A 21,003-nucleotide genomic window follows, 5' to 3' on the forward strand; every position below is an offset into this window, starting at 1 on the left:
GGTGCGGTGGCCCACGCCTGTAATCCCAGCACTTTGGGAGGCCGAGGCAGGCAGATCACCTGAGGTCAGGAGTTCGCCACCAGCCTGACCAACATGGAAAAACCCCATCTCTACTAAAAATACAAAATTAGCTGGGCATGGTGGCACATCCCTGTAATCCCAGCTACACGGGAGGCTGAGGCAGGAGAATCACTTGAACCCGGGAGGCGGAGGTTGTGGTGAGCCGAGATCATGCCATTGCACTCTAGCCTGGGCAACAAGAGCAAAACTCCTCTCAAATAAATAAATAAAATAATAATAATAATAATAAAAGTCTCCTTACTGTTCTCTACTCCTATTACCCAGGCTACATACAGTTTGCTATGTACCTCTCTAGATTTTCTTTTAAAATTCGAATACAAATACTACACACTCAAATTGTAAACAAAATGGGATCATACTAGACTTTGTTATTCTTTTCTCTTGACTATATATTAGAGATATTCTTTCAAATCAGTCCATAAAAAGTGGACCCCTCCTCGCCTTCAATATTTGTGTTTTAACTTCCCTGCTACTGTAACAGGAGCTCTGGTCTAATTGACGTATATCTCCTCTCATCCAGCTGAAATTTATACTCTTCAAGAGCTTTACAAATATGGGTCTACCACAATCAAAGCCAGTTACCATAATAAGGTAACACTGGTTTTCAATTTTAAAGAACATTGTGAATAAACACCAAGCAGCAGAAATTACAGCATCATAAATCCTCAGTGAGCCAGCGAACTTGGCCTGTTGTGACAATCTTCTTTAAGGAGTTAATCTTAGTTAATCTTCTTTAAGGAGTTTCTTGGGTATGTAAATTATTAATACATTTAGTTAATTAGAACTTTTTTCTAAAAAAAAAAATACAACTAGAGCTGAAGTTAGCTTCTTTTGCATTTTATTAAGGCAGGCTGGTAGACTGTATAATAAAGAGAGAAGAATGGTTTCCTCTCATCCACACTTAGAAAGACGCATCGTTAGCCCAGGAATTGATTTAGTGAAATATTTTCTTAGCCCTACTCATACCAATAATGTGTTATCATTTTTAAACAAGAAAGAATGAGATAAGCTATAACAATTATTCAAGGAAAACAAGTTACTTTTACAAATTAGAAAAAAATATACACATAAATTATGGAATAATTGAGGTTTTGGCAAAAATAAATGAAAAATGACAATGAAAAACATAACAATTTATCAGTTATTACTGTTACCCTGTTAAAGTTGAAATTATTTTTATGATCAATAACTATACAAGGATTATCTTTACTGATTTATGTATATCATCAAAAACATAACTATTATTCCTTTTTTGAATAGTAACTTTCTTTTAAAATCCATTGTGTATTGCCAATTCCCAGCATCCTGAAACTCTAAAATTTGGCTAAAATTCTTGCGACTTGAGAAAATGTTCCATTTAAACATGCCTACAGTTTGAAACTTGAAAAGTTTGACCCTGACAGTACAGCTGAAGCACAATAAAATATTTACCTGTACAAATGATTAATGTATGGGTTGACTCCCAAGGAATTCATCCAGTTCCGAAATGTTCTCTCTTCCTTGCTCTCTCCTAGAGTAGATACAAGCTCACACTGATGACTCAGGACAAAAGGAACCAGGAACTATATGTTAAACCATTCTAGCAGGTACAAACTGGTCAAACCTACCTTGCCATGGTTCTTTAGATACTACAGTTTCTTTAAAGGGAGAAAAAAAGTCTCTTAATGCCAAAGTCCCTTCTTTCCTACTATCTAGGAAGCCTCCATTTGCTCTAAATCTCTTCTAGATTCCCTTTGATGTCTGTGAACTAGTACTGAGCCATGGGTTTCTCTGCCTAGAAATAACAGATACACTTCTGTGGTCTATAATTATGATTAGATGCAAAAGGGATTCACTAAACATTAATAAAAATAAAATCTTTTAGCAGTCAGGATAACATTAGCACATTAAACACAAATAGAAAAGTTATACCTTTCTCGATTCAGGGTTTCTAAATTTGTACAAATTATGGTTTTACGCACACAAACTACACTTTACACCACACAATGAAGGGCAGAGGAGATTACAGGTAAATATAAAAACACACAATGAAGGGAATATAACTATTTTACAGGCTTCCTGAGTTAGTTTAGATTGTCATTACTGAAAATACATAAGGAACACAGACCCAATACAGATTGATAAGAGAAAGACACATTTCGTCATAGTAAGTTCCTGGACCTCAAAGATCCACTCAAGGAGATAACTCCTTCAGGTGCTGTTATTTAACCCTACCTCCCTGAGCATTCCCTTCATAACAGTGCTTACATAATCTATAAGGAAAATGTGGGTTATGGTACACCACAAAGTGAGCAGGAATGTGGGCTGGTTCTACCACTGTCTGCCTTCTAGTCATCTCCTGATGGCTAATAGTCCTAAGTAACTATCACGAGTATTTGTTCTTCAGCAAAGGTAGTGGACAGTGGAACGGCCCAATTTATATCTTGTCACCAGACTCCTGAAAAACTGAAACATTTATACCTCTCATCAATTCTAAGTTATAGGCAAGTTCAAGTCCCTCTAGATTTTGGCCCATGTGACAATTTGGCACATAAATCTATAATCATCTGCGTTCCAGGGGCTCGTTCGTATAGAGCCATTGCAACAGTCATCTTCACATTGAGTGCCAAAGACAGTATAAACCTGCACACCCAGGACAGGAACCCAAGCCTTGTCAGAGCTAAAGAATTCTGTTATTTGTGCCAACTGTTCAGGAAATAATCTACTCACTGTAGTTTCATGTGGTTTCAATGCCATTATCTAACAGCTTTCCCAGAATCTGCTTTAATTATTGCTCTATTATATAGCTCTATAATTTCTTGCTTAAATTGTGTTCCCTCTGGTCTGCATAAAAGGTAACTGATCAGTCTATTGTATCTGCTACCACCACTTTATAATAAACAGTCTACATGAGAATCTTTTTTTAAGAAGAACCAAGCTAAACTAAATATTTCCAGAATCCATGCCAGCTTTCTTTGTAGGAATTGTTAAACAGGTACAAATTAAATCTATGAACTATCCCCAAAGTGACATAAATATAAACATACTATGATCAATAACTTGATGCCTTCGATTTGGATTTACCTCTCAGTTGTTTCTCTATTACGATCTATCATAAAGATATATATATTTTTTTCTAATAGTTACAGAAGTTTTACATTATTTCCATCTAGGAAAATCTAAATGTCTTAAAATTATGAAGATTAACAGTGCCTTATTGGTTTAATTTTTAATTAAAATATCCAAATTCTGTTGAATCTAATGATGCAGTAATATTTTAAAATAACTAAACTTGCATTTTGATAGAGTTCTGAAACTATCTTCAGGGGTTCATATTTCTTCCTATTCTCAACTGATTATATAATTATTTTAATTTTTGATACCTGGAAAGTAAAATAGATTTTATAAATGAGCATTTATTTACCTAATAACATTTCAAAATGTCTTGGTACATAAATGCGCAAAGCTAGAGGGACTATGCATCTGTGCAAGAGCCATGGTAAAGCATTACAAAAATATATGTATTCCAGATTGGAAAATGTCTGGATTACAGACAGCTAAAGCAATCTTCGAGGTAAAATCTTTTTTCCCCCTAGATCTGATATACAATTTCAAGAAGTAAGATCTTAATTGCTGATATACAAGACTGAAAGAACTATAAAACATTATTTTCATTTGCAGGCTCAATTTGACATCTACAAATAAAAAAAAATAAAAAATAGCAATAAAAATAACAACTATCTTAGAAGTAGGCTACTAGGAGGGAAAAAAGGAATTAACATATATTTAACACTCAATAAATGTGCTGTGACACATGAAGTGCTTTCCTCCTCCCTCCCTGACCATTAATAAACACATACTGTATTCTTTCATTCATGATCACATTTAGCTTGCTCTGTAACTCTTCAAATTAAGTTTATTAGTCTTGTTTTATATATGAAAAAAACCAAGGCTCACAGAGGTTATTCAGATTAAATAGTGGAACTAAGATTTGAACAAAGTCTGATAGTTTATGGCCTATGTACCTTCTGTAACCATAAATGAATTCTGAGATGGTCTTTCTATACAGAGCCCACATATCTGGCTCAATTTGATGTGAGGGTTTAATATTTAATTGTGTTTTCTTTAATTCTCTAGAGAGAAAATTATCTGCCAATGAGGACATACTAACACATGAATTTGGGATGTGATAAGATCAAGCTTCAAATTTCATAAGGATATATTAAAACTCAAATTTACAGAGGAAAATAATCCAATGACAGTCAAATACATTTTTGACAGATGTATGAGGACATACATATGTTCTAAATAAAGATGACTGATAAATATTTCCCATGTTATCTTAATAGATAGTAAATAATAATGGAAATATTTAGCAATCCTATTCACACTGAAAAATTCCAAAAGCATGCTGAACACTAGCAAAAGAATTCAAACATGAAAAATAAGAGAGCGAGCAAGTTGGAAAAGATATCTAGCAAGAATTCAGTGACTATAAAAAGCAGATCATTTTTAATATGCCACTCTAAACAATGCCTTCTACTGACAGAGGGATTTTGAAATTTTCCAGACTGATAAAACCTAGCAGTGTTCCTTTTGCTTATTTTTTTTCAAGTTCTAATCTCTTACCCTAAATTTCTCTTTGCTGAAAAATCTACATTTTTTTGTCTACTTTCCCTCTCAGTGACATATCTACATAGAAAATATAATCTTTATTTTATTTTATGGGACCTTCAAGAAGAACGAATTACTCATATTCTTCGAATAATGTATTTGTTAAATCTGAAGCGTCTTTCATTAATCACAAAACTGTAATTATGAGGTGACAAGGACATTGGAACTTTGCTTATGGCAGTCAAGCAGAAAAAGACCATGAAATGGATTTCTCATTCTGTCTCACTGGGAAAGAAGGGAAGAAGTGTGAATTGTGTGAGAGGATGAACACTGAGATCATGAATACTGCACATCAGATTCTCCCTACAAAGAAGAATCCCCGCTTTCTCCAAACCAGAAAAATCTTAAGATTGGCGCCTTCCTCTGACAACTGCCTCTCCCTTCAGCAACTGCCATTACCACTGCCACTGTTTTTACTTTAAGTTCTGATACTAATGTGGGTGTTGGTATGTGTGAGAGTGGGAGAGAAAAGGCTGGGAAACAAAAAATGAGTAAGAACTGGGTATTAAGAATGTTTTGTCATTATGATTCATATATTGTAAGCTTCAGTGAGGTTCAGTAAATATAACATAGCTAATTGATACAAAAGAATATGTTATAGAACCTAAATTAATCCTTTCAAAGATTACTTGTGATAAAAGATACATGTTATCACAGGAGAGGGATAAAGGTTTTACATCAAATCATGAAGTCCACTTCTCAAAATTGAGTTCTAATATGTTTACAACTACATATCCCATCATTATAGAAGGCAAATTAGGTAGAAATTTTATAAAATCAAAGCTTTGTTCTGCTATTCTAATTAAGTTTTATTTCTGTTTCATTCTATGGGCATATTAAGAGAGAAATAACACAGCATGAACAATGCAAAAAATAAAATATCAACCCAGATGGAAAGAATAAATGGTACTAATAAAAAGAACATTCAGAATGAATATATTTATAGAGTATAGAAAAGTACTAAATACAGTACCTACATTAGGAGGGGTCAAATCTGCATTTCATGAAGCAAAACAGGAAAGTATTATATATTATGAGACAGATAACGATAGACCACACAAAAGACAAATAACGAACACTAATTTTTTCATGTACACTAAAAACATTAAAAAGAGAACAATACTAGAGTCAAACTGGAGCTTTCAAAGGAGAAAAACACCTACAAATAATTATTTTATTCTAATAGATAATTCATTGTCCATATTGGTGGTAGAGCTGTTATGTGATCATTTATGAGAATATTTTAAATGTATGATAGTTTTCACTAACCTCTTATGGAGAAATGAAAGATAAGATTTACCCCAGCATTCTCTTTTAACCAAAACCAGCAACCACCTTCCATAATTTGAATTTTTCAATGGATACACACACCTACTACACACACTAAATTGCATTTCCCACCACAGCCCCTATCTCTGACAGTGAAGTAAGACAACACCATAGAAGATAAATATAGTAAGTCAATTAAAGAAAGGCAGAAAGAACACACCTTCCAGTAAATTCATATCGATGTCATTATTATTCGGCTTGTGCAGGCATGGGTATGTGTTAAACAAATTAGCTACAAAAGCTAAATTAAGTTTAGGATTGCCTGAAACCACATCTGCAGGAGTAACAAACTGCTTGCAGCCCAGTTTATCTGCTTCTTGAAGCATGAGTCCAGCACGCTTCAGGTCATTTGTCTCCTAAACAATAAAACAAAAATGGTTACAATTGAAGTTTTAAATGGCATAATTTTTATTGGTATACGTACTTATAAGCAATTACTTTTCCACAAATATATCAAATAATAACTCAAAATAAGATCAAAATGTGTAGTAATTCCAAGTCAACTTACCCATTCCTTTATTTATTTATTTTATTTTATTTTATTTTATTTTATTTTATTTTATTTATTTATTTATTTAGAGACAGAGTCTTGCTCTGTTACCCAGGCTGGAGTGTAGTGGCGTGATCTTGGCTCACTGCAACCTCTGCCTCTTGGGTTCAAGTGATTCTCCTCCCTCAGCCCCTGAGTAGCTGGGATTACAGACATATGCCACTATGCCCAGCTAATTTTTGTATTTTTAGTAGAGACAGGGTTTTGCCATGTTGGCCAGGCTGGTTTCGAACTCCTGATCCAACCACCTCGGCCTCCCAAAGTGCTGGGATGATAGCTATGAGCCACTACACCTGGCCTCCATGCCTTTTAAGTTAAAAGGAAAAAAGTCTCTGAGTTTCCTTGCTGGGATAACTGAGTTATATTTTACCCTTTTTGCTAAAATACTCAGCAAAATCCTCAAATATTGTTATCAGTAAGCTCACAGTGGTCGCACTATACATAACTTATTCAAGGCCAGCTAGTAGAGTGCCCTCTGGATAACAGGCATAGTTATCATACCCACTGTACACTGAGTGACATTTCCAGAAGGCTCTTCTTGATGAAAAACAAGTTGAAATACATATTTTAAAAATTAAAATCATAGCGAAAAGCACCTTTCACAATTGCAAAACCCTGAAAACAAATGAAACAACCCAAATACCTATGAACAGGAGAGTAGATAAATGAATTTGTATATTCACACAATGACATCCAATATGGGTAACTCTTAGAGATACAAATTCAAAAAGAAGTACTAGAAATTTAAGTATAACATGATAAACTTTAAAGGAAGTTAAAAGTAAAATGAAGAATTTAATTTTGTAAGGGATACATTTGGATGAAGGGAAACTACATAAAAAGAAAAGCAAAACAACAGTGAACACAAGATTCAAGACTATGGTTACCACACTGGGCTGAAACAGAGATGGAATAGGGAAGAACTGGACAGAAAATGTAATGTCAAGGTCTTAGTTTTCCTGTTAGATTGAGAGTTCATGAGGCTTGTTACAATTTCAAAACAACCACACACAAAAATAAATTTAAAAATGGGTATGCACAGACCCATATGAGTATTATCATGACCAAAGATAACCTACCTAATTCTGTGCACCACAGTTGCAAAATAATTAATCATGTAAATGAAATCAGAGAAAGCAACAGATTATTAAATTAAACAACAATGAAAAGTTACCAATGTAGACATCAAAAAATGACAATATGTGGCCGGATGTGGTGGCTCATGCCTGTAATCCCAGCACTTTGGGAGGCTGAGGTGGGCGGATCACTTGAGGTCAGGAGTTTGAGACCAGCCTAGCCAACATGGTGAAACTCCATCTCTACTAAAAATAAAAACATTAACCAGGCATGGTGGCGTGCACCTGTAATCCCAGCTACTCAGGAAGCAGAGGTAGGAGAATCACTTGAGCCCACGAGGCGGAAGTTGCAGTGAGCCAAGATTGTGTCACTGCACTCCAGCCCGGGTGACAGAGCAAGATTCCATCTAAAAAAAATCCAACCAACCAAATAAAGACAATATGTGGACCTTATTTTAGGTCTTAATTCAAATAAACTATGAAAAAAACAGCATTTATGAGGCAAGTGGAAATGTCAACATTGACTAGATATTTTGATGATGTTACAGATTGTTGTAATTTTTTAAGGTATGATAAAGTATTGTGGTTTTACTTTAAAAGTGTCTTTATCTTTTAGAAATACATATTTAAATATTTATCCATGAAGTAATGTCTAAGATTTGCTTCAAAATAATATAGAAGAGGAGGGAAATAGGGAATAAATGAGATAAGATTGACCATGAATTGGCAGATGTTGAAACTGAGGGATGAGTACCTGACAGTTTAGTATACTAAGTCTGTTCTCTTTTGAATATAGTCAAAATTTTCCATAAGTTTAAGTTCCTAATTTTTTTAATTAAAATGATTTGCAAATTTTACAGAGCGTTGCAGTACTGTTTCTGAAATATGTCATTATAATAATGCGAGATATAATTAATTAGTAATGACTCAAGTTGCCTTTAAAACCAAATGTTATGGATACTGCACTTTAAGTACATGACATATTTTCATACAATCTATTATCTGACCAAATTTTAATGTTTAGAATTCAAGCTTGTCCAACCCACGGCCGGTGGGTCACATGCAACCCAGGATAGCTTTGAATGTGGCCCAACACAAATTTGTAAACTTTCTTAAAACATTATTAGATTTTGTTGCAACTTTTTTTTTTTTTTTAGCTCATCAACTATTATTAGTGTTAGTGTATTTTATGTGTGACCCAAGACAATTCTTCGAATGTGGCCCAGGGAAGCCAAAAGACTGGACATCTTGATTTAGATAGAACCATCCCTGGTATTTATAACTTATGCTAAAAGAATGAGATTCCTAGGAAGTGTGTTTGGTAGGTCAGAATCTGTTATCAGTCCTTCCTAGGAACACCATAAATACTAGGAATATCTATTTTTATTTTGTATATTTCTAAACATAAGCTGCTAAAACTGATAATTGATTGCTTAAAAATCTAACAACAGGTTGTTGCTTCCTTTCCTGGCATATGTTGACAGTCACAAGAGCACCCTGGTGAGTTCCAATTGCCTTGCACCAGGGAAACGTGAATGTAGGATTGATTCCACAAATATTCAAGGTCACAATTATGCAGTTCCCTTTCTTCTGTCATGACAGCCAGTTGGCTTGACATGGAGGTTTGGAGTCTGGGGCATGGAAAAAAACTTCCATAGAGCAAAGCACCAAACTTTAATGGAGAGCTGAGGGCTCTACCGGGGAATGCTGCCTGTAGACAACTGTACTCTAAATTTGACTGTACCTCCTACTCAAATTCAAATTCATAGTCAGAAAGTAGAACAGTGGTTACCAGGGCTTGGGGGAAGGGGAAAATGAGGAGTTTTTGTTTAATGAGTACAGAATTTCCCTACAGGATGATGAAAAGTTTGCAGAGATGAATAATGGTGGTAACTGCACAACAATGCAAATGTACTGAATGCCACTGAACTGAACACTGAAAATGATAAAAATGGTAAATTTTCTATGTCTCTTTTACCAAAATATATTTTAAAAGTTAAAAATTGCACTCACATTAATTCCTGAAAGGTCAATGGCAATGGCAGGTCCATCTTCCCCACCTTTAGGGGCAATCTGATTAAGCAGATGAAAATAGGCTCTCGAGTCCTTCAAGGAAAGATACGAAATAGCATTTTTAAAATGAATAAAATCATCATTGAATTTAGGGAAAACAAGTGCTCAAACTGAAGAAATTGCCTCTATCTCAAAGAATGGAATAACTTTAATAATACAGAATTACTTGTAGGTTCCTGAATGTACCATGCTGTTTCACACTTCAGAGCTTCAAAGCAATCCTGTTTCACACCTCAGAGTTTATAGCAATGCTGTTTCCTGCACCTGGATACCCTCCCTTACTTTTCCATCTGTTTACACACCCAAGCATCGACATCAGTTAAGATTCAGGTCAAGTATTATCTCCTGGAGGCCTTCCCTGGATTCTCTAGGATGAACTAAGAACACTCCTCTGTAGTGCACAGCACCCCTTGCCTACCTCAATAAGTAAACAGTGATCACACTATTAAATCATCCAATGTCATTGTCTCCAAAGATGGATATCATAGTTCTTCCTCATATATACATTAACTCTTCCCATCAAAAGGCAGAAGCTATGTCCTGTCCTCTTTAATTTGGATGGGCCTTATGATTCACTTTGACTAGGAGAATGCTGTGAAAGTGATGTTCTGGGGCTTCCAAGCCCAAATCTTAAGAGCTTCTGCTTCCTCTGTCTTAAAGTTAACCTCTACATAAGAAGTCCAACTATCTGAGACTATCATGCTGTGAGGAAGCCTGAGCTCACCATGTAGAGAGGCCTTGTGGAGGAGCACTGAGGCACCAGACATGTGATTGAGGCCTTTGTGTACTTTCCAGATGAGCCCAACTGACAGCTGAACGTAACTAAGTTAGTAATCCCAGCCAAAACCGTGCGAAGCAGAAGAACCACCCAGCCAAGATGCATCAACCCACAAAATGATGAGAAATAATCATTATAAGCAAATTTTGCATAGTTTGTTATATAGCAATAGATAACTGAAATATCCTTCTGGTACACGTTTGAGTAGAATTGGCAAGCTTCTCAAGAGCTGAGTCTTTGCATCCCCTGGGCATAATGCCCTTTAGGAAGAGCTGAATAAATGTTTGATTAGCTGAATTTTAAGAGATTTCAGAATGAAAGCAGAGAAATAAAATGTCACTTCAAATTGAGAGACTGTCCTCTAGGCCACTATGGAAAAAGATAACCTGACTGAAGGTTATCTAGCTAAAGAGGGAACATGAATTAGAGCCAGCACTGATTACTCTGGGGGCAGGGGAGGACATAAAAAAACAGAGAGAAGAAAGTCACAGCACCCTGGCTTGGCAGTGCCCATCCAGGCAGTAAGCAAGGGAAAGTTGTCGTTAGACAGAAATGCCTGTTATAGTCTCGTTGACAAGATTCTCCCAGTAGAGAGGGAAGTGTTTTAAGCTACGCTGGTTAAGGCACATACCTTAAGATCCCTTTGTTTACTGATTCCCTGTGCCCTCAGATAATCTGATTTCCTGTTAGCTGGTTATTGACAAAGTGGGAGTAAGAGTGTTAAACCAGTAAACAGATATAATTATTAGTCCAAATGAACAGACTGACATCCTCATTATAATCTAGCAGATCTGTGGCATATAAAATGAGAAAGTGTGTTTTAATCTGTTGAGGCTAACATCTCTTTCCTCTCATAGCCAGTTGTAGTTCTTATTAAAAGCCAATGTATCTGGTTTTTAGAAAATATATATTTCGTGAATATAATTGGGGGATCTACTTCACACAGTAATGCAAATTTTCATTTTCTATCCCAAGTGTTCTTGTGAATTTAATTCAAATTTAAGTCTGAACCCCTTTTATTTTTACACTCCACATCCTTTATTTCATGTCACAAATTTGAACATTTAAGTATAAACCTTAATGTCTTGGCTGAAGTTGCTGATGGTATGCCATCCTGCGTTGGTCAGATGGTAGTTCACCCATCGCAGCAGTAATTCCTCAGGAGAAAGCTTCATCAGCTCCTCTAGTTCCTCACCTTCATTTAACAATGCAATCAGAGCTGAGGGCAAAACAGCGAAATGTAAATTCTTCCCATAGCGAGTACATGCAATGAACAGCAAATATTTCTAATGATCTTACCTTCATTCCTGGAAATCTCAATATCAGCAAAAAGGCCAACTTTGATGATCTGCCAGAGAAGTCCCAAGACCAAGTGAGGTTTTCCTTCTTTGAGATCTGATGCACCGATGTTGACCACTGTACAACCAATGGCCGAGGCAGAATTCAGGGCTAGGTTTAAATTTTCCTGAATTGCCAAAAAAAAAAAAAAAAAAAAAAAAAAAAGTACACATGAGGAAGTACTTTCTTAGGTCTTATCTATAAAAATTATCTATAAGAAACAATAAACTGCCAAATTTCAGATTTATAAACATAATATATATACAATGAAAATACCACTACTCGAAAAAAATCACATGGTTTTAACTGTTACTTTATATGCCAATGACTTTCAAATCCCTATTTCCACCCAGACCTCCTCTGAGTTCCCACTCTAAGCCCTGTATCTATATATGTACTTTGTTATGTCTACCTGGATGTTCTGCCAATACCTCAAACTCAACATGATATTTCTGTAAAGTGCTCATTTGGAAGTATTTCTTTAAAAAATTATGTACAATTAGGTTTTAAGAGAATTTTAAAGTAACTCTTAAGATGGATTTTACAAATGAGGAAACCACAGCACTGACAGGTTCCACAGTGGAAAGGCTGGGGTCTGATCCTAGTGGTCTCCAGAGCCCATCCTCTTTTCTTTTTTTTTAAACAGAGTCTTGCTCTGTCACCCAGGCTGGAGTGCAGTGGTGCTATCTTGGCTCACTGCAAGCTGCGCCTCCCGGGTTCACGCCATTCTCCTGCCTCAGCCTCCCGAGTAGCTGGGACTACAGGTGACCGCCACCACACCTGGCTAATTTTTTGTGTTTTTAGTAGAGACGGGGTTTCACCATGTTAGCCAGGATGATCTCCTGACCTTGTGATCTGCCTGCCTCGGCCTCCCAAAGTGTTGGGATTACAGGCGTGAGCCACCACGCCCGGCCCAGAGCCCATCCTCTTAATCACCATGCATTACTGCCATTCTCATATTGTAGCAGTAATAGCGACAATTTAATGTGCTGGTCACAACAGCAGCAAAGCACAGAGGTTCTCAAAGCATAGCGAATATTTCAGTGGCTTCCTCCTATAGTGTGCTGAAGTGATTTATTGAGCTCCAAGTAAATAAATGGCTGCATCTTTGGGGGATCATCTGGGGTGATTAAAATAAGCATTTTGAATTATTTTTGTAGTAGTATTAAGCAATGTTCATTTAAATATAGTTCTCCCAAAAGAAGCAGAACCAGAGAAACCTTCAATATTTTTATAACCTCATAATTCACTACAGATAAACATAAACATGAAAGCATTAACAGCAAATTGCAAATACTTTGTGGAAATCTAAGATTTTTAATAACTTCAGGTGTTTTTAATTAACATTCCTGCTTCAGATGTTTTTTAAGTTACCATAAATCAAATCTATGCAACTTTCAAGAGACAACTGCTGCTGATTTAGACATGATCACTAATATTTTTCTCTTTGCTTCCAAGAGCATAAATGATGTTTGCTCCAGTTGTGATTCCCCAGAATGCATCAGCAGGGGAAAGAACTGGACTGAAAATGAAGCCAATAATAGTGTTAATCTCATAATAACCCATTTCATATGCAATTGACAGCATGTACTGTGGGCCAAAAGAAGTGTATAATTTCGCTAAATTGATTACAATACTAGTAAGAACCAAAACCTATCACTGCTCTCAGCCTGGACAATAACAAACAAAACCATATGTTACTGCCTACATTAATATGACCTTGTGTGCTATCCTCTTGTCTTCACTGGCATGACTTTATTCTCTGTCTTCATTAGCATGATCTTATTCTTCCAGGAGTCTCGAGCCTAGGCAAAAATTTTTCACTGCAGGCACTACCTAAAAGACCCATTAACTCTTCAATGAAAACATCAATGACAGTTTATACTCTAAGAATCTTTGACCTCTTCACCTTAAAATCCTGCCAATGACAGTTTATACTCTAAGAATCTTTGACCTCTTCACCTTAAAATCCTCCCCTTGCTATTTCCACCAGTCTTGGGCTGGTGCATTGAGAACCTTGCCCAGTCTGGATCAGAGCCGTCTTGCCCTCTCTCATATTGAAAGACCTGCCCTAAACCACAATTCCAATTCTCAGATGCTGCCCTCACTTTCCCAGCACCAAGACACTAACAAAGCTTTGCAAGTATTTTCTCTTACTGCATTAAACAGTTAACTCAGCTTTGTCTTATCAACGGGTTGTGTTGGTCATATAGGAGAAAAACTGCTTTTGATGTTAATTTTATTCAAAGATGTTTGCTTTGCAAGCATATCAAATGTCTTACAAGTAATTTGGCTTTAAAAAATGGGTAGAAAATAAGGAGTTGCAACATGTTTCTTTCAAGTAAATGGTAGTTTCTACTTGATAAATACAACATTATTGCCCTATCAGTTAGTAGGGAATGGAGTGGTCACACTAAGCTACTTCTAAACATCTTAAGAACAGGAAGTAACAGGAGAACCCCATGGAGAAGTTGCTATACAATTCTTACCATGGACAACTGCTCTGAATACCCAGCCTTCCTGAAGACTTGTGTTGATGCGGAAAGAGGGGGACAGTAGGGAATCACAAACAATTGGGACACAAGAGAGGTGGCCCCGCCTTCTATAGGGCAGTGGTACATGGTTAGGCTTGGACTGTCTAACAGGTTCCCTCATTTCCTGTTATCTTTGAGAAGTACAGAATTGGATGTTGACTACATGGCTTTCTTGTTCCCTGCTTGCTAATAGGTCAATAATGTTGCATATCACTAATAGAAATTACCATTCTTGAAGAAGCCTATTTCCAGTTGCAATTGCCAGATTATTTTTCACATGTTGTACTGGGATCTTCATTTAATATCCATGATGATTGAAAATATTCACATCTATCTTATTTATAGGATACATACATGACCATTTTTTTGCCACTGAATCTGAAATACGGCATTTCTTACTATTGTATACATTTACTGCTTGGTTTTACTTTTAATATTTATATTTAGTGCGTTAAAGAAAATAAAGAAAAAATATTCTGTAAGAATTTTGTGGTAGCCACAGAGTGGATCTGAGGGGCTATCATGCAGTTTTACTTTTAGAGATAGCATACTTCCAATATATGCAGGGGGTAATGTCTTATAGAAGACTAGCTTTCTATAGAGGAATCAATAATTTTAGCAAAATCAAGGATTGCACTTGCCAAATGAAGGACACAGGTTAGCAGTAGCTTAATTTTAATAGCTACTATTGTGACCACACTTTAAATAGTTGCTATTACTACCACCACATGAGAGTGGCAGTATAACACAGTGATTAAGAAATGAGCTCTGGCGCTAGACCACTGGGATCATATCCTGGCTCTGCCTCTGTATAACCTGTCAGTGCCTCAGTTTCCTCATCTACAAAATAATAGTATATACCTTATTATAAAGTTGCTGGGAGGATAATTTACATAGTGTGTTTAGATCAGTGACTGATACCCAGTAAATACTCAGTAAATATTACTATCCACTTATTGTTCTAGAGATTTTGAGGGGGAAAGTGTGGTATGTATAAATACCTGGACTTTTACAAGATCTGTATGGAGAAGCCAACTACAGAACAATTTAGTACAAAAAGAATAATTTAAAATTTTGTGAAATGATAAACCTGCAGTGTTATTTTTCAACCACCCGATAAGGGCACTGGCATCAAGCAAGTGCTCGTTAATAAATAACTCAATAATTACAATAATATAAACTGAATACTACAGCTTAAGTGCATCCAAAGTACCCTGAATCTTCATTTCATTCATTACAAAATCCAACTGAATTTTTATTTAATAAAAATCCAGTTTTGGCCAGGCATGGTGGCTCATGCCTATAATTCCAGCACTTTGGGAGGCTGAAGTGGGAGGATCACTTGAGGCCACGAGTTCAACACCAGACTGAGCAACATAGCAAGACCCCATCTCCACAAAAACTTTAAAAAATCAGCATGGCATAGTGGTACATGCTTATAGCCCTAACAACTCAAGAAGCTGAGGTTGGAGGATCACTTGCTCCCAGGAGTTTGAGGTTACAGTGAGCTATATTGGGGGGTATAGCAAGACCCTCGTCTCTTAAAAACAAAACAAAAAAAACCCAGTTTTTATAGGAGAACAACATTACATTAAATCAAAGGTTTTATCTGGGTCCAAGCATTCATTAATAAAGGTCTTACATTTCTCAGCATAGTAACATGATTATAAGCAAAGGGCAAATACTTACAGAAACAGTGAATGGCGTGAGCTTTTTCTTATTGATGGCTCTTTCATCAATTGTATCTGGTTCAGATAAGTTGATCATTTTGCTAAAGAGAAAATGAGAATAATTTAGTTTAATACTCGAAGAAATTTTTTTAGTTTATTATTGCAAACAGCCAAAATAGATAAATTTTGAAAATAACAATTCATTACTTTAAAATATTAAACAGTAAGCCAGGCATGGTGGCACGTGCATATAATTTTAGCTACTTGGGAGGCTGAGCCCAAGAGTTTGAGGCTAGCCTGTGCAAAACAGAGAGACCTCATCTCAAAAAATAATAATAATAATTAAACTGTAATTCATGCCAGGAACTTAATTCTTAAAATCCAAGAAATATTCCCATTCCTAAAACAAATCCATCACTCACTGCAAGAGTAATCTTAGCATTTCTCCTAATTTTTTTAACCACCCCGAATTTTCTTTTTCTTTTTCTTTCTTCTTTTTTTTTTTTTTGACATGTAGTCTACCTCCGTCACTCAGGCTGGAGTGCAGTGGTGCGATCTCAGCTCACTGCAACCTCCACCTCCTGGGTTCAAGTGATACTCCTGCCTCAGCCTCCCAAGTAGCTGGTATTACAGGTGTGTGCCACCTCTCAGAGCTAATTTTTGTATTTTTAGTAGAGATGGGGTTTCACCATGTTAGCCAGGCTGGTCTCAAATTCCTGACCTCAAATGATCCTCCTGCCTCAGCCTCCCAAAGTGCTGAGATTACAGGCGTGAGCCACCATGCCCAGCCATCACCCTGAATTTTCTTTATGTTAGTTTTGTCTTTATTTCACTTAATGGTAATCAGCATTCAACAGCCTAAAACACAAAGAAATTCTCCAAGAAGCCTCATAAAGTAGTATCAACACTGTTAAAATTACTGATGTTGCAGAAAGATACGAAGCCAGAGATTTCATCTAAGACCAATAATTTAGACATTTTCAGAGAAATTAATATAAATTTTGTCTCTATATTTTAGAATTTTACCTTTTAAAACAAGATTAGGAAAATACCCATTCGGTTCATAATAGGAATTTCTCTGAGAGTCAAAGAAACATAAGAATTGCAGGTGGAGGTCAAGGTATATTTTATATTTAATGTCCTAAAATCTAATATCCTGTACTTACGGGTAAGGTTTTGTTTTCCTTTTTAAGTAAAAACATCAAAAAAAAAAAAAGACTGAAGGAAATGTGTTAGAATGTTAGTAAGTCATTTATGGATGGTAAGGATATTTGTGATGGTTATTTTCTACTTTGTAAATCTTCTGTACTTTTTATAAACTAAAGAAAAGATCTCTGCTTTGTCCAAAGGAGTATGCTGGGACTATGGTACACACAACGACGACAAAGACATTCCATCAGAGAGTTTACACTATAGGGAGAAAAAATAGAATGCAAAGAGCCAAGGATAACACAAGGCTGAATCAAAACATTATTTTCATTTAGGTACGAATAAGGAATATCTTCCCTTTGCATCTCCTCTTGTTCCTGTTCCAGTCAATAATCAATACTCTCTTACTGGAAAAAGAAAAGAGAAACCCTATGAATATTTAAAACTGCACCAGACAAATAAAAGATTCCTGGCAATTATTATAGTAATACACATAAAAGACAACATAAAAACAAGGGATTGTATTTGAAAGAAAATTTTGGAAATTTTCCAATAGATACACAGTAGTTCATTTTCTATGCAATATACATTCTCCAGGACCTAAGTAGCTACGGATTCCAAAAGACAATGGACGGCTGAATTGTAGTTTTCATGGAATGCACATCAATGTAATCAGGAAGAACACAGCTTCCTTAACCAGAAGATGAACTCACCAAAGAAGGATGCCATCTGCAAGTGACTTGAAAAGACTATCATCATTGGGATTCATGGGTATGAGATGCTTACAGTCAGGGTCATTCTCCAGGGCTTTGTTTATCCAGTTAACAAAAGCCACTTTTTCTTCCTCTGAAAGGAGAAAATCTTCGTAGGCAAATCTCATTTCACAAACTTTATTGCACTACAAAAACATACTTGTTAATTTCTGCTCAAAGATAATAATTGACCATTATTAAAAATCTACTAAAACACAAAAGGGTTTAAGAAAAGACGAAGAGGGCTGGATGTGGTGGCTCAGGCCTGTAATCCCAGCACTTCCCAAAGCAATTCCAAGGCGGGCGGATCGCTTGAGGTCAGGAACTCGAGACCAGCCTGAGCAACATGGAGAAATCCCGTCTCTATTGCAAATACAAAAATTAGCCAGGCATAATGGCACATGCATGCCCGTAGTCCCAGCTACTGGAGAGGCTGAGGCTTCAGAATATCTTGAACCAGGAGGTGGAGGTTGCAGTGAGCAGAGATCATGCCACTACACTCCAGCCTAAGCCACAAAGAGAGACTCTTTAAAAAAAAAAAAAAAAAAAAAAAAAGGTGGGCGGAAGGGGCGTGGTGGCTCACGCCTGTAATCACAGCACTTTGGGAGGCCAAGATGCGCAGATCACGAGGTGAAGAGATCAAGACCATCCTGGCCAACATGGTGAAACCCCTTCTCCACTAAATACACAAAAATGAATTAGCTGGGCTTGGTGGCATGCACCTGTAATCCCAGCTACTTGGGAGGCTGAGGCAGCAGAATGACATGAGCCCGGGAGGCAGAGCTTGCAGTGAGCCAAGATCGCGCCACTGCACTCCAACCTGGCCACAGACCAAGGCTCTGTCTAAAAAAAAAAAAAAAAAAAAAAGAAAAAGAAATGACAGGACAGGGGAGGGGAATTCATTCCACATTTCCACCTGATATATTAGGAGAAATGGAGGTATATATCTTAAATGAGCACAATATCTATTTGGTTTGATTCAAAAATATTTCCAAACATGTATTGCTTCTGAAAGCTAATGAATCAGAAGCAGACCATCAGAGGTCAAATATGTATATGTAATTAAATAAGGAAAAAAATACAAGAAACAAAGACCATGGCAATAAAACCCATCCTCCCCAAAAAGATTTAGAGAGCTGTGATTTTTAGCTTACAACAAAAATACTGAATTCAGTCAAGAGTTATTCAAATGAATAAAACAGCTCAATTTCCATGGAACTTTGACTATTAAAAAATTGACACAAATTGGCTGGGTGCGGTGGCTCATGCCTGTAATCCCCACACTTTGGGAGGCTGAGATGGGCAGATCACCTGAGGTCAGGAGTTTGAGACCAGCCTGGCCAACATGGTAAAACCTCATCTCTACTAAAAAATACAAAAATTAACCAGGTGTGGTGGCAGGCACCTGCAATCCCAGCTACTCTGGAGGCTGAGGCAGGGAGAATTGCTTGAACCTGGGAGATGGACGTTGTAGTGAGCTGAAATCACACCACTGCACTCCAGCTTAGGCAACAGACAAAAAACAAAAAACAAACAAAAAAACTGACACAAATCTAGACACCAGCACTATCCTTGGCCATCTTCATCCACCAACTTCTCAACACATGGCTTCTAGTATGGGTACATTGATCTTAAGTAGAAAATTTTGTTGAGTTATGCAGTAGGGAAAATAGGAAGGAACTTAAAGTAAAAACATTGTATGGCTTTATTATTATTCTGTAGATATAAAAATCATTTAAGATTATAAATCCTTAAAGTAAATAATCCCCATTTCCATCAGAGGGTAGCACATAATAAGTCGGCCTTCTCCATTGTTGCCGCAGTTCCTAGAATTAGGTAATTTTCCCAAGGGAATATTTTGCAGGTACCCCCAAAATTTAATCCATACATACGCACACAAGCCAACAAAAACACAAATATGTACTAGTATTTCCTCTTTGTACATATCCTGATCTGCCTTATCTTCTCGCCTCTTCATACATACCTCCTTAAAAGGATATGGAGTGTAGGTATTCAGAGATCACTAAAATACTGTACCTGCCATTGAGGAATTTTTTAGTGTAATTATAAAACAAATATACAAAGAAATGTGATACAAGGGAAATACACACACCACCAGAAATCTATGTGCAATGTTTTCAGAATTTAAAAAAAGCAGCAATCACTTTTAGTTAGGGTGATCAAGAAAAGGCTTTATGGAGAAGGTACTGTTTGAAATACAGGTTTTCAATAGGTGAATATAGGCAAGGAAAGAAAGGATGTTTCAGGCACAGGAACCAGGAATGAGATACCACATCACAACCACGAGGATGGCTGTAATTTTTTAAATGGGCAAAAACAAGTGTTGGTGAGAAAGTGAAGAAACTGGAGCCCTCATACATTGCTGGTGGGAATGTAAGATGGTGCAGCCACTTTGGACCTTGAGAGCTTGTTTGGAGGTTCTAGCAGGGGAGTGCAGCTACTCGTATACCCTTCACCAAAGACCAGTCAACCTCTATTGGGGATGGTTGTCCTCTTCAGCTGAGCACACAGCTTCGGGAGGGACTCACATGGAGCAGTGAGGGAGGAAGGGGACCCTGCCTAGCCAGCCAGATCAGCCAAATCAACCCTGGCAATCAATGGGGTGACAGATGTCACAGCCAGATCGCCCTCACGAGTGTAGCCACTTTGGAAAACAATTTGACAGTTCTTTAAAAATGTTAAACATAGAATTAACAAAAATTCGAGCAATTCTACTCCTAAGTATATGCCTACAAGAATTCAAAGTATATATCCATACAGAAATGCATTCATGATGTTCATCCAGCATTATTTATAATAGCCAAAAACTGGAAACAACCCAAATGTCCATCACCTGATGAAAGGATAAACAAAATGTGGTATTGGCCATAGAATGGAATATTCAGCAATAAAAAGGAATGAAGGGGCCAGGTACCATGGCTCACACCTGTAATCCCAGTACTTTGGGAGGCCAAGACAGGCAGATCTCTCGAACCCAGGAGTTCAAGATCAACCTGGGT

General features: G+C 36.8%; 1 protein-coding gene across 3 annotated transcripts in view; it reads right to left on the reverse strand.

Moving 5' to 3' along the window:
* The window catches only part of PLS1 (plastin 1), a 111,242-nt gene that overhangs the window by 17,445 nt on the left and 72,794 nt on the right, over positions 1-21,003 (reverse strand). For all 3 annotated transcript variants that reach the window (XM_073023528.1, XM_008008848.3, XM_073023529.1), the window contains 7 exons: positions 17,945-18,077; positions 16,102-16,183; positions 11,840-12,005; positions 11,617-11,759; positions 9,703-9,795; positions 6,224-6,419; positions 1,513-1,591 (listed from right to left, as the gene is read on the reverse strand). In XM_073023528.1, the coding sequence (XP_072879629.1) occupies positions 1,513-1,591; positions 6,224-6,419; positions 9,703-9,795; positions 11,617-11,759; positions 11,840-12,005; positions 16,102-16,183; positions 17,945-18,077 (892 nt within the window). The remainder of the gene's footprint in view (positions 1-1,512; positions 1,592-6,223; positions 6,420-9,702; positions 9,796-11,616; positions 11,760-11,839; positions 12,006-16,101; positions 16,184-17,944; positions 18,078-21,003) is intronic.

Source organism: Chlorocebus sabaeus, chromosome 15 (assembly GCF_047675955.1).
Source record: "Chlorocebus sabaeus isolate Y175 chromosome 15, mChlSab1.0.hap1, whole genome shotgun sequence".
In the NCBI taxonomy this organism is placed as follows: domain Eukaryota; kingdom Metazoa; phylum Chordata; class Mammalia; order Primates; family Cercopithecidae; genus Chlorocebus; species Chlorocebus sabaeus.